Consider the following 15,214-nt stretch of genomic DNA (forward strand, 5'->3'; position numbering starts at 1 on the left):
TATGAATCTGGTTAAAAAATGGAAGTATATGATGGGCTCATGAACATAGAATACTATATCAGCACTTCAGAATCTGAACATGCAGGCAGCACTGCTGATACTGGACATTATATCCTGTTGGTTAACTTGAAGCAGGTAAACAGCACTTCAGTAAAAATGATCATTTCCTAAAGAAGTGCATACCAGCATTCCTGGATCTGATATGAATTTCATGTTGATGTACTAATACTTTGAATTTGGACAGTGATTTCAATATGCAGGCTATAAGCAGCCACCATAGAGAAGATACTCCATCATACAAATGTATATTCATCAGTTAAAAAACCACATCTACATGAAAATATGAAGTAATCTATTGTTTATCTCCAGAAAACTTATTGCAGTGTAAAGTTTCAGAGAGATAACATCTTCTATATCTTTATCATTTATGATTTTTCTATTTATGTATGGTTTGGACAGAAAGAGAGTAACTCATATAATTTACCACTGCTTCCCACCAGCTCCTTTGCTTTTCACCAAGCAGCATTCAAAGATTTCTTTGTTAATGATAACTTTTCCAGGCAGATCTACATTATCGATTCTTGAATCAGTCCATATATTATCCAGAAATATGCACCTCAAGAAAACACACTAGGATATATGATAGGGGATTGTGCTGGTGCCTTTTTTCAGTACACATAGAAAAAGAATGCTCCAGTATTAAGTTACTTCACAAGTAATTTAATATTTGAATAAAATTAAAACAAGTTAAAGTAAAAATACATAGTTATTTTTGTTTGCAATGTTCAAAGTACATGACACAATTATAAAATGTGACTTAATGATTTTTCTTTGGTTTTGTTTCCCATGCCTGACTAAGCTGTCAAGGGAAAGGATGTTTTTAAATGTAGTCTTACATATACAAGTGTGATCCTATGACTATGCTTTATGCAAACATATTCGAGGGTTAATGCACTTATTATTGGAATTTAGTAATTAAAACATTAGTAATTAGTCACTTTAGTGTGAAAGTGGTTTTGGAGCATACTGTCTTTCAAAAGTACTGTGGTCCATGAAACATCATCAGTCCTTTACCAAGTCAGAAACAGGTGTTTGTGGCAGAAGGATGACACTTGAGAGGATATGGTTATTGCAAATGTTCGTGTTACCCTGGACTGGTGCAGTGGTGCCAGAAGATACTTTGCCTAGTTGCATGTGAAACAGTTATGAACCTCTTAACTATTACCCTCTTCCCTTTCCTTCTTCAGCTAGTGAGGATAGTTGCCTGAATGTGAACTGTTGCTCTTTTTCAAGTGATTTGCATGTTCCTAGTTAGATAGCCCCAAATGATAATGAATTTGAAACATCACATTTTGCCACTTGTACAGTTCTATGGCAGGAATTTTCTTTCTGGTCTTTTAAACATTTGTATTTAAAAATCAGTTCAGGGCTTGCCAAGACTGTCTGACATGAGGCCTGTGTGAAAGCTTTCCTGTGGCCAAGGAGCAGAAGATCCTAGTACATATGTCGGAGAGCCTTGCCAAGAGGAAGCTCTGAGAACAGTTCACAGGGAAAAAGTGACAGTAGGTCCCCAGGAATCCCTGCCCATTCCCATTGTAGGAAGGACTGGACTGGGTCCCAGGCGATTTGTGCTGGTGTCTGTGGCCTGTTTTCTGCGTAGAAGAGAGGAACACTTCTGATGAGAGGTCCAATGAGTTTCAATAAGGAATAGCATAGCACACATCATAAATTGCCATTTCAAACTCACAATGTATTTCTTCAAAGTTGCCGTCTATAGTATCAACAGCTTGCGGCAGGTGCTTGATAATACCTACCAAACTAGAACAGCATGTGAATACAGTCCTGTAGGAGAAGGAATGAGGGAAAGAATACACAGACAAAATAACAAATTTAGGATATTTAATGCATTTCTGGAAGGTGTACAAATACCATGTTAGGAAGTATACAGGCATCTGTAGAATATGATAGAACATTTTCTAATATTTAATCAAATTTAGTTTCAAATGTCATGGCATGTTGTTGTTCTAAAACTTGATGGTCACACCCCTTACGTACATAAAGTCCACATTCTGGTGGAACTGTGATTCAGGAGTTCTGGGTCCCTGTTCTGCCTCTGCTGCTGACATGTTTCAATATAGCATATCCACTTGTGGACTGCTGTGAGCAAGATTAATCCATGCTCCACTCAGATGCAGACTTTGTCTGTTCTCTTAGGGCCAGGCTGGAGCAGTGCTGTGAGGCACATGAGCTTGGGGTCAGCAACAAGCTACCATTGCTACATGGCTATCATTTGGAGCAACAGGCATTGTCAGCAGGGAATGTGCAACTCATGTTTGCGAAGTATCATGTAGACACGTGCTAAATTTTTCAAACTATTTAATCCATTATTGCCTCTGTTTCTTCAACCATAAACTAGAATAATGTTACCTATCTCCTTTCCAGAGGCCTTGCGAGGATGTGTTTATGTTTGACATCCTATGAAGGTGATCCAATCAAGGATGGATTGTTGCCAAAGCTCCCATTGTACGCAAAGGGCCCTGTGGCCCCTACGTTCATGCAGCTCCCAACCACATAAGTATCAGGTCAAAATTTGTTGTTCAGATCCAGGAAAAAAAGCAGTTGTTATAGTCCCCCTGAGTCATCACATAGTTTCACTCTTAATTTTATTTCACTAGCTACCCCCTAAATGGAATTGAAACATTTTCCCACCTGTAATATTTAAAGGTGTACAAATACTGTGCAAGAGCACCTGTGACCTATTCATTGCCTAGCAGTGATAGATCTGGTAATAATGTGCTTGCTATTCTGGCTGTGTTGCACTTTGGTAACACCTAGGGTTTAATTGAAATACACCCTGACCTTGGTTTTGTTCATGAGGCAGAATGGACGTAATTACTATGAATCTAGTGAGGGACATTACAGCAAAATGTCATGTTACTAATTTTGTCTCCTCACACCCTTTTGGAAAAAAAAAATCACAAATCTCAGTAAAAAAAAAACCAAAAAACAATGTGCTGCAGTTTCACAGAAGTCTAAACCAACTAATTTTCCAAAAAATTAACTTCTTATATTTCTCTGTACCTATTTTTTTCTCTCAAAACACTATCACAGTATGATAATTGCATTGCCCCCAGTTTCGTATTCCTTCATAATTAAATAAACAGCTTAGAAATTGCAGACCACAAAATGCCTGTGTTCCACTCTTACCTTAAGGGGTTTCCATAGTTACCAAGGACAGGAAGTTTAACCATCATTTGCCAGACTCGAGGCTATTTGCAGCCTTAACTTTTTATCTCATGTCTCTTTTTCTCTTTGTCTCTTTGTTTATTAACAGAATGAGGGAGTAATTTGGACTCGGTTAGGCACTGCAAATGCAATGATGCAAAATGGACTCCGGTGCTTTAGTGTGTTAGTAGCTGGGTATGTTTCTCCCAGAAAGTATTTTAGAATAATGCATACTAGCAATACAGCCTATAGTTACCAAGGTTATGAAGTACCTATCAAGCACTTCTGCAACTCAACATCAAATAATTCTGACCTTAAAAAAGGAAAACATCTTTTTTGATACAGTATTATGGCATAGAAGTATTTAGGCAGATACCTATTTTAATTCATATCCCAAAAAGCATTGGTGCAGATTTTGCATGGCTGCTTTAGTATCATTCCCTTTCACCCCTCAGCCTCCTCTGTTTTACATATTACAAAATGCGTTTGGGAAAACTGAACTTGTTAAGGCACAAGCTCAATTTTTTATGCCACTGAAGTGGACAATCCTCTGATTTGCTAATCTCAGAATAATAGTAAAATCTTTCTAAATGACTTCAGATTTTACCAGAACATCTCTGTTGCTAAAGTGTAGAAATACTACTGATCCACAACTACATTTTATGTTCATTAAACTAAAATGTTTCTTTCTTCTAGTTTATGTTACCTGCTGAGGTCAAGAGCTCAGCAAGGCTCAAAGGGTGATTTGTATGAGTAGCAAGAATATTCAGCATTAGCACATTCAGTAAACGAATGGATGTATTGCAATTTAGGAAAGGATGTTTTGGACTTTAAAAACTAGACTCCAGTTTTCTAAAAGTAGGATGAAACTTTCTTAAGGGCAAGTATATTTATATACTCTGCCATTTTTTTTGTTGCTCTTCATGGTACTGACTACATTTGTGTATGCATTCTTAGACTATGTGGTGTTCTAATCTGGTATTTCCTACATCTGTTTTTATAGTTTGTGAGTAGAGAGAAAATCTTGGATTCCATCAGCCTTGCGCTTTTTTTTTTTGCCTTTGCATCTTTTAAAAGTCACAACATTTTAATATTTCATATACTTAACCTGCAGATTTTTGCCTGCTAGTTTGAAATGTAGTATATTGTTGAAAAGGATGTTAATTTATATAATGTAATGCTTCCATGTAAAAAAAAAAATTGATAATATTCTACCAGACCAAAACTAGTTTGTTTGAAATGAAGTGTCACTGTAGTACCTTTAAATCACTATTAGTCTGCTAAAAACAAAGAAATACTACAGTGTTTCAAAATAATTACCCCAGTGTGACAGGAGTGAAAATTGCATTGTTTTGGAGCAGTGCTTTAGTACATCATATGATTTTTTACTAAAGGTTGTTTTTATACTAATTTGTTGTGATTCACGGATGCCTTCTGAATGGGAGTCTGTGATTTTGCTTTGATAATTAACCAAAAAGGGATTAAGAAAGCATAATTTCGGTAGTTATAGATATACTGCAGTTTAGTTGTTGCTCACTGAGGTATTTCTGGCATAATATAGTGAAATCCTATAGGTGTTTGTATAACTTCTTCTTATATCATGGTTGACACATGAGATGTAGTGACATGCTGCTGTAATTAAGAGAACTTTGTTGTCAGGGCTATTGTAAAATTTCTTCTTGCCTGTTTCCCCCTATATAAATATCTGTCCAGAAAAATATAGAACATGAAACAAACAAAAAAGGTTCAGAGAAACTATGTTTTATCAACTGAATTAGTGAAATGAGGAGAGCAAAATGAGACTTGAATAACCCAAGGGATCAGTGATGAGGTAGAAAGCCTTTTTACCTTTATGTAATTGGTTTGAATTGAGCCCAAGTCAATATAGAACAAAAGTTCCTAGTGTCTACATGGGGTCTCAAGAAAATGAATCCAAATGAACTTTGAAAAGGGACTAGCTAAACTACATTACATTATTTTATGGACACTCTTAATTGAAATTACAGTGGCCTTGATTCAATTTAGCTTAAATTAAATTCTAAATAAGAGTGTCCATGCAAAGATTTAATGCAATATAATTAACCCACTTTAAAAGTTAATTCCAATTAAACTTCTAGAATGTTTCTGGGTGGACTAATACCAAGCTGTATTGTGCTGGCTTTTATAGAAGAATTTAAGTTAGTTCATCGTGAATAGCTCATAGATTGCTCCTATTCACACCACTGTGAGCAGTCTGAACAGAGAGATTAGAACTGTTTTGTCCTGCTCACCCTTTGGTCAATAAAGAAGCCAAATGATTCCTCTTAATAAAAACAAGTATGTCCTAAAGAAATATCCATTACATGTTGTCTGATGTTCCTACGATTTTCCTATAAAATTAGCAAATGTTATGAGTTGCACTGAGGATACAAAGTGTAAATGACACTTGGGAGTAAAAGAATATTTATTTTAAAAAGGACATACCAGATTGATTTAGTTTAAAACACTGTGAAATCTGTTAATTTCCAGCTAAAATGAAAACATTTTTGCCTGAACCAATGCATACTAAAATTTTCATTTTAAAAAATGTTTATTTCATGTTCATTTCTGTTAGCTGAAGTTAAGGGGGAAATTTGAAACCTTCGGAAGATGTGAGAGAGGAAACATGAAATCATGCTGGAAAAATGAGGGGTCTGAAATAAAGCTGTTTTCTGTATAACAAAATGAAAGAAAAGGAAAAAAAAAGACAGACTGGATCAAACTCATCTTTGACTGAACTCCCCTGAAATCAATGGTGATTCAGAAGGATTGAATGTGTACAATCACATTTAGGTCTTTCAAGTCAGTGTCTTAGTGATTCAGCTGAGTCTTAAAAGGCTTGCAGAAGAGAACTGGGAAGTATCTGTGGTACAGCAATATCCACTCTGCCTCCCACACTTACATGCTTCAACGGGCCATAGAAAATCCTGATCATGTCCCAGAGTGAAACAGGGAAACATGCAAAGAGGAGAATAATTTGCATTGTGAGTGTTTTGATTTATCTGGTCTCATGAGCAACCAGTTTGCATTGCAAGGCTGCCTATCTAACCCTCTTTGGCCTCCACTGTATTTAACTAAAAAAAAAAAAAAATTAAAAAAACTAAATAGATAAAAGCTGCTGGGCTTTGAAACCTCGCATGGTTTTAGGCATTATTGCAATGGGTCTCTAAACTGTTGTTGAGACTTTTAAAGTCCTATAACAGTGAAAAGGGAAAACTGTTTTTTAAGAATGGAGGAAAAGATACATGGCTATACAGTTGTAGTAATGAGGTTTCCCTGTAAAACAATCTGTTTAAAAAAAAAAACAAACACCTCAGACAGGGACCAATCCATAAGAAAAATAAAAAAAAAATAAAATTAAGAAGAGAAAGATATGAGATCTACTGTAACCCAGTTTACTGATTTTGCATGATGATTATTGTAATGCTTTATTAAGAACATAGCATGTGTTTCTTTGTTGGTGGCAAAAACATTCAATGGAGAAAAAAAAATGGTGTCATTGTACTGAATATGGTCAGGGAATAGCATGCAAAGCCTGGAAAGGAAATTCAGGACAGAAGAGGCAGGGAGGGGAGCAGAAGGGTATGGAGAGTGAATCCCTAGCAATGTGGTTCCATCAGCCCAGCCCTTCACAGCCATATGGGGACCCACATCTGAGGCTGCAGGAGCATTTGCAGAGCAGATGTTGGTAGAGGATTTCTAACCCCAGTGGAGCTTTCTGCCCACAGTTCAGTCTCTGTTCTGGGATGAGGGTTTACCGTCATGTCTTTCAGTATTTTGTGGAGCTGAAACAGATTGTGTGCTTGTCTCCTGGTATCTACACTGAAATTCCCTTGGCTTTGTCTACTGGCATTGCTGCCAAAAGGGGATCAGTCTCAGGCCCTGAGAGCATTCAGAGTTCCTGAAAAGAGAGTCAAAATACTCATTTCTGCATAAGGTCATCCTGGGATTTAGACCTATTTTTATTGCTGTACTCCATGCTGTGTTCCATACAGAAACTATTTTCAATTTTCCGGTGCTGATACTACTGGAAGAGACTTCCTAGTATAATTAGCTGCTTGACGCACCTAGCTCCTCTTCATATGTTTGGAAATCTGCCATTTAATTTGCAACTTGTTTACTAGAAAATGCAGATATCTTTGCAAAGGGTTTTTCTCTCAAAAACCCCTGTAAAAGGGTGTGATGTACAGCATACATAAGTGTGCTATATAAACCGAAGCAAATGCAACTGATGCATTTTCTGAATGCATCGACATATTTGTCAACTTGAAAAATGTTGTAAAAAGGGATTCAAATGCTCCTCATCCTGAAATTTTCTGTCACATGGCTGATGGAGAGTTGCGATGATTTAAATGTCGTTGGTTGAGATTTAATCGTGAAGTACTTGTGATGATTTAATTTTACTGTGATAGTTTAATTACCTGATATCTGATAGATTCCATCTATATTTTCAACGCAGTGACATATAGCATCACATCTTATTTTTTAATGGCAGATGTACATCTCATACACAAAGTGTGTGAGATCATACTGTATCATAAACCATATATTGGGAAAAGGCCATGGTCTTTGCGCTGCACCGCTCCACTGCTGAGACAGTTATTCATAGACCCGCAGACTATACAGAAAGCTAAGTATAAGTTGCCAGCAGCAACTTATACTGCCAGTGATCCAGCTAAGGGTCACTGGAGCTTGGGAAAATATCTTTGCTACCTGCCATACCTTATTAGGCAGATCTTTGGGAATGGTGTAGAAGTTCTCGTTTGTAATCAAAGCCCATGGATACTGGAAAATCCTTCAGAGATCAGAGTGAGTATAGTCACTTTCTCCTGGTAAAATAACAAAGAAAGATCAAAGCACATCAGGCCTAAGACCTAATTACAAAAAAAAAAAAAAAAGAAAAACAAATTGCAGTTTCCATTACAATACCCATAAGAAAGACAGCTCTGCATACACATATGGCAAAGTTAACTTTCAATAGCATAACTACTGCATCCTTCAAGCTGTCCCTAAGGAAAGCTATGCTGTGCATATTTGGAGAGGTAGATTAGCTTTGTCATTACTTGCTTTGTCTTCTACATTGGATCTTGAGAGGGCAATGCTTTTTGCTCAAAGGCAAATGTGTCGTACATTGAGACTAAGTATCAGATAAGCTATAGAGAGGAGAACATGCAGATCAAATGTCAATTTGAAAAAAGATTTTTTGAGTTCTGTGGAAATAGAAAACAAAACAAATAACTCTCCATATAGGTATATGTATGTCTCCATGGCCATAAAGAGAATATACGTTGGTATACTAAAATGACAGATGATATATGCTTTGGTAATTAGAGTGATGCTACAGGCAGACTTAAGGTCATGTTTGGAAACACATTGAATGATTGTATGGTGTCTGAGGAACTGACTGTGCAGTAAGGAAATTTGTAGTATTTTAAAGTACATTTTAAATCTATACAGTAGAGGGCACTAGTGTTATTGAATTCACCATAGAGTTGATATTTTGGTACTAAAAGAATGAAGGGGGAAAAAAAAATTGCTTAGAAGACAAAGAGTTGTCAACGAAGACTAAAGAAGCTGGTTGATGGTCTGTGTTCCATGTGTGGATTTATAAAGCTAAACCTTCTTGTGTCTTTAGCATAATAGACAGATACTGAATAGCAAATTACTCTAGTACAGAGTTCTAGATGGGTCTTTATGTAAAGCCCATTAAAATATTTCCGTAATGTTCTTCAAGGCTTTAAATTAATTTTCCACTGTGTTTTTGTGCTGGCTAATTTTTTTTTTCCAGGATATTTATGATTTAAAGTTACCCTGGTGTGAAATGGCTGCACCAAGACTTCCTGAATACTTAAGCTCTAACCTGTGGAAAACCACCAGTATAAGAGAAAGGATCTTTTTAATACATTCCTACTGCCACTAGGAATCTCACCGCAGTATGTCTGCCTCAGACAAAGCTCACCGGCTGGAAGTGAGGACTTGCAAGGTGTTGCCTAGCATATTTTCTGCTAGTCATGGTGGTTTTTATGAATCATCAGCTCCCCTGTATTTAACAGCACCAAGCCCAGTTAGTGTGGTCTTATGCTAAATGCTGCATTTTGCTTCCTGTATTACCAAAGAAGAGGGAAAAAAGTTTAGTAATGTAAATAAATCCGAAGTTAAATCAAATGGTAGCTACAAAAGCTAAGATTTACTCTCATTGCCTCCCAGAAAGCCTACCAGAGGAATGGCAACAGAGTTCTTCTATACTTATATATTAAAAAAGATACAGCTTAGAAACATAAAAAATAAACACACCAATACATATGAAAACATATATAGAACTTTCCATCCACGTTTCACAAAATGGTGATCCTGTCTTCAAAATTATATACTCAAAGCAGCTAATAAGTAGTCAGTTACCAAGCTTGTATTTGAAGTACACACAGATTTGAATTTTGCAGAAACCTGAGGGTTACAGAATTCCCTGAGTTTCACAGAATTCCCTGAGGGTCTTTGATAGATCATGATTCTGAGGCGTATGTTTGATTGAGACATCCCCAGCACAGGACTGGGGAAAAAGGTGAACATAAAAGCCACAGACAATTTTGGCCTTCAGCACAAAGAAAGAGCTGTTCTATGTGACTGATTCATTGTTTGAGTCAATAACAAAAAAATGGGAGGAATATAGAGAATTTATTTTAAGAAGATAAAACGGAAGAATTTATTTTAAAATTCTTTTTGCAACTGAGACATGGAAACATTTTGGTTTGAGTTGAAAGATTTTTGTTAATCAGTCTCGTGACCAGATAATTTATTTGTTATAATGAAGTACTGTATTTAAGTAAAATGTCTTTTTTTTTTTTTTTTTTTTTACCCATGGAACGTATGTGTAGTGATGGAAGGGAAGATTTTCTGGATAAAGGAGTAAGTGAAGGGAATGGTGGGAGATACCATCAGGCGCAAGAAGTTGGAACAGGAGGGAAGTGCCTTGGGAGTGCTTGAAGCATGGTTTGACATCATCAGCTTTATGGAGGCTGGCAAAGAAGCAACTGAAGGGAGTTATGCATACTCTGGCTGATGTTGAGGGCACTTACTCTCTCATGACCTTTCTTATTTTTCCTGTCCTTTCTTGTTCTACAAATCCCAGTGTTTTCCTGATCCTCCAGGGTATCCAGGATACAGGAATGAGAGTGGCAAGAAGAAAAGTAGAGCAACCATATGGTGTCTTACAAAGCTGGCCTTTAATAGTGAATGGTTCTGAGATAGAACAAAGATTCCTGTATCTCTACCAGCCACATCTGCTTCTGTTGTCACACCAGCCATAACAATGATAACTAGCAGCTCTAAAACTGGATGTAGAGGGCTGAATTCTCATCTTGGTTCCAGTGAAGACAATAACATTGCTCCAGTGCAATTGGTTTGGTGTGTTTCTGTATCTATTTTATTACTTGTTAATGGAATTAATTATTCAGTCCACATCCTTAGGGGTAAGTTTTAGAAGAATTTTAAAAAATGAGAAAGGAAAGAAAAGGCAAATCAACTGAATAATAAAAAAAAAATAGCGACAATAAAAAATGCTAATACAATCACATTAACTATCACAGAAGATGGTTATTTACTATTCAACAGCAAAATTAATGGATCACAGATCTCAACCAAGGAGCCTGAAATTGAGATTAGACTCACTGATATAATTCTTTTGACCATAATGGGCAAATTTGTTTTCATGACAGTGTAAGAAAGATTGTAACTAGGTCCTTTTCACCCCCTTTTTGCAGACAGTTTTACTACAGTTGGATTTTTGGTATAAGGGAACTTGAATTTTAGTGATTGGTTTGAGAGTGTTTCTCCATATATTGTGTTCAGCACCTCTGAAGAGATAAGTGACCTTGTAAACCTGCAGTAAAAAGAAAGATACGTACAGCAGCTATCCCTCATCTAGTCTGGTACATTATGCTAAACCCATGAGGCTGATGTTCAGAAGTACAATTGCTGGCAGAGGGAAGGAATGGAGAGGTGGGAGCAGTAACATCTAACACTACAGCCACAGGGTTCTCCACAGTTACATGACAGAAGTGTAAGCCACAGAGAGAGAAGAAGAGTGACTTGCTTAAGGTTGCAAAACACATTAGTTTCATGACTCTTTCATAACAAGAATGATGTTTTATAAATATCAGTTACAGAGCAGATCAAACAAACAGATAAGCCCGGACTTTACAATTCCCAGTCACAGGTTTTTAACCATTATATTGCCTTTCTCTGCAGTAAATCATTAAAAGTGAGATGAGAATACTTGCTAGCTCTGAACCATTATAACAAGTTTGGTTTTTTTTTAAGGAAGAAATGAATTATCAAAAACATATTATCTGAATATATAATTAGAAAACAAGTCTTTCATTAAATGAATTGCTGTGAGGTGCAAGTTAATATACTTTTTCCTGTATTTTTTTTTAAAGAAAGATAGCTTTTTTTTTTTTACACAAAATGAAAGAAGTTGGAGCCTGGAGTGGAAATAGTATTTTATTTTACTGAATACATGTATTATGCATCTGGGTTATCTAAGTGATAAATATGCTTCAAGCTTGCTGTAATTTCTAAGACTTCACTTTTGGCTGATTTATAGGAAATTTCATTAATCTCTACAGCAAAGGGACCTTGCAGTGAGCAGCGGACTGAAAATGAACTGTGGGCTGGGGGCTTTAAGAACTACCATAAATGAATCAGTACTGAAATTCTTAAAATGGTAATCATTGTAGTGTAAAGGTCTTTTTTTTTCCTTTACAGTAAGACCTGTATGATTTTTTTTAGAGATGCCAATGAAACTGCCAACCCTGAAGCTACAGAGACATTTTTTTAGCATTTAAATGGCTATTCTTATTTCTATGTTCAGCATATATTTACTAATGAGTGTTTCTTTGCTGCTGGTGCCAAACAAAAGAATTGAGGAGGAAATATCATGAAATTGGATGATGCTGTTTAACAGTAGGAAAGAATTGATGCTCAGCATGTTTCTTTTGTATTTTTTTTTTTTAATTTGAAGTAGGCAGCATCTTGCCCTGACATTTGCGTGACCTGCTACATTGAGTATTAAAGGCTTTACTTCTAGTTAACTCTGATGCAGGAATCACATTTGTATAGACAAAGATTTTTATCCATACAAAACAGGAGTCTCCACTTGCTCTTCATATTATCTATTGTCTTGTCTTATAGTGTGTCAAGAAGGTTAACACCTTGAATATTCTGATGATTCCTATCTCACTAATTTTTGCCTTTTGAGGCCCTTGTCACTTTGTTCAACTCTCCCCCTGAGTTAGAACATTTCTTTTAGGTATCCACTGTGGTTGAACTTCTTATATGCCATCCAGCTACATGCGTTACACATTGGAATGAGCAGGAAAAGCTAGTGTCTGGCTTTTTCTTATTTCATTGCCAATTGCAGTTGACAAACATAGATGTACAGGAAACAAAATATTAGAATTTCTATAGCTATTCTCTCTGCAGATTTTCATGAAATTTGTAGAGGACTGAAAGGACTTGAGATGTCTTTGTTTAGGGAGTACGCTTAAATATTTGAGATTAATTTAATGTTCTCCTCCTCCTTTCTTTCTTTCAGGCTATTCAAACTCCAGAAGGACCGACACCAAATAAATTATGAATGTTGAACAAGATGACCTTACATCCACAGCAGATAATGATAGGTCCTAGGTTTAACAGGGCCCTATTTGACCCCCTGCTTGTGGTGTTGTTGGCTCTTCAGCTTCTTGTGGTGGCTGGTCTAGTGAGGGCTCAAACTTGCCCTTCTGTCTGCTCCTGCAGCAACCAGTTCAGTAAAGTGATTTGTGTACGGAAAAATCTGAGAGACGTGCCAGACGGCATCTCCACCAACACCCGGTTACTCAATCTCCATGAGAACCAGATCCAAATCATTAAAGTGAATAGCTTCAAGCATCTGAGGCACCTAGAAATCCTGCAGCTCAGCAGGAATCACATCAGAACAATTGAAATAGGGGCTTTCAATGGTCTGGCCAATCTCAATACTTTGGAACTCTTTGACAATCGTCTGACCACTATTCCAAATGGGGCTTTTGTATACTTGTCAAAACTGAAGGAACTGTGGTTGAGAAACAACCCCATTGAGAGCATCCCTTCTTATGCTTTTAACAGAATCCCTTCTCTCCGGAGGTTGGATTTGGGGGAATTGAAAAGGCTGTCATACATCTCAGAAGGTGCCTTTGAAGGTCTGTCCAACTTGAGGTATTTGAACCTTGCCATGTGTAACCTTCGAGAGATCCCTAACCTCACTCCACTTGTAAAACTGGATGAGTTAGATCTTTCTGGGAATCACCTGACTGCCATCCGGCCAGGTTCTTTCCAAGGGTTAATGCATCTTCAGAAATTGTGGATGATACAGTCCCAGATTCAAGTGATAGAAAGGAATGCTTTTGATAACCTGCAGTCACTTGTAGAGATCAATCTGGCACACAACAATCTAACACTACTGCCTCATGACCTGTTCACACCACTCCGTCTAGAAAGGATCCACTTGCATCACAATCCTTGGAACTGCAACTGTGATATCCTTTGGCTTAGCTGGTGGATTAAAGACAAGGCACCCTCCAATACTGCATGCTGTGCCCGTTGCCACACGCCTCCCAGTTTAAAAGGAAGGTACATTGGTGAGCTGGACCTGAATTACTTCACGTGTTATGCTCCAGTCATAGTGGAGCCGCCAGCAGACCTCAACGTCACAGAAGGCATGGCTGCAGAGATGAAATGCCGGGCATCAACCTCCCTGACCTCTGTATCTTGGATTACTCCAAATGGATCTGTTATGACGCATGGGGCATACAGAGTTCGGATTGCTGTGCTCAGTGACGGCACATTAAATTTTACAAAGGTAACTGTGCAAGACACGGGTTTGTATACATGCATGGTGAGTAACTCTGTTGGGAATACCACAGCTTCTGCCACACTGAATGTTACTGCCCTGGATAACCCTGGTTACACGTACTTTTCAACCGTCACAGTAGAGACTGTGGAACCTTCTCAGGATGAGGCACAGACCACAGAGCAGGTTGGGCCCACACCAGTTACCAACTGGGAGACCACTAACATGACAACCTCACTCACTCCACAGAGCACAAGATCAACAGAAAAAACATTCACCATTCCTGTGACGGACGCAAACAATGGGATCCCAGGAATAGATGAGGTTATGAAGACTACCAAAATAATAATTGGTTGTTTTGTGGCTATCACTCTCATGGCTGCTGTGATGCTGGTAATTTTCTACAAAATGAGGAAACAGCATCACCGGCAGAACCATCATGCTCCGACACGGACTGTAGAGATCATTAATGTGGATGATGAGCTTACAGGTGACACACCCATAGAGAGTCACTTGCCCATGCCAGCAATAGAGCATGAGCACCTAAATCACTATAACTCTTATAAGTCTCCTTTCAACCACACAACAACAGTTAACACAATAAATTCAATACACAGTTCAGTGCATGAACCGTTATTGATCCGAATGAACTCAAAAGACAATGTACAAGAGACTCAAATCTAAAACATTTATGACATTATGGGGTGGGGGTGGGGACAACAAATGATGGTTTATAAAACAAAATGACACAAATGACTGGGCTAAATCTACTGTTTCAAAAAAGTGTCTTTACAAAGAAAAAGAAATTTATTTATTAAAAATTCTATTGTGATCTAAAGCAGACAAAATTATGTGTATTCCTCAGAACCTGTTTTTGCTGCACTTATTTACCCTCCTCATTCCCTTTTTCCTCCCCAGCCTACCCTGATTCCCATTTGCCATATTTTTCATAGGAGATCTTGATTCCCTAAAAGAACTGGTCTAAGAAATTTTGTAAGAATTCTGTTACACTTTGGGAATTTTTATGGTGAATTCTAGTGGTGAGATTCGGTCTATTTTGTCACTTTTTCTCTTTTTTTTTCTTTTGTTTTCTCATGCCTTTTT

General features: G+C 37.4%; 1 protein-coding gene across 4 annotated transcripts in view; it reads left to right on the forward strand.

Annotated features, from left to right (window-relative positions):
* The window catches only part of LRRC4C (leucine rich repeat containing 4C), a 459,752-nt gene extending 444,794 nt beyond the window's left edge, over nucleotides 1-14,958 (forward strand). For all 4 annotated transcript variants that reach the window (XM_086749986.1, XM_086749985.1, XM_086749987.1 and 1 more), the window contains one exon: nucleotides 12,836-14,958. In XM_086749986.1, the coding sequence (XP_086606112.1) occupies nucleotides 12,878-14,794 (1,917 nt within the window). In that variant the 5' untranslated portion in view covers nucleotides 12,836-12,877 and the 3' untranslated portion in view covers nucleotides 14,795-14,958. The remainder of the gene's footprint in view (nucleotides 1-12,835) is intronic.
* Nucleotides 14,959-15,214: the final 256 nt, after the last annotated feature.

This window comes from Chlamydotis macqueenii, chromosome 5, assembly GCF_036417535.1.
Source record: "Chlamydotis macqueenii isolate bChlMac1 chromosome 5, bChlMac1.mat, whole genome shotgun sequence".
NCBI lineage: Eukaryota > Metazoa > Chordata > Aves > Otidiformes > Otididae > Chlamydotis > Chlamydotis macqueenii.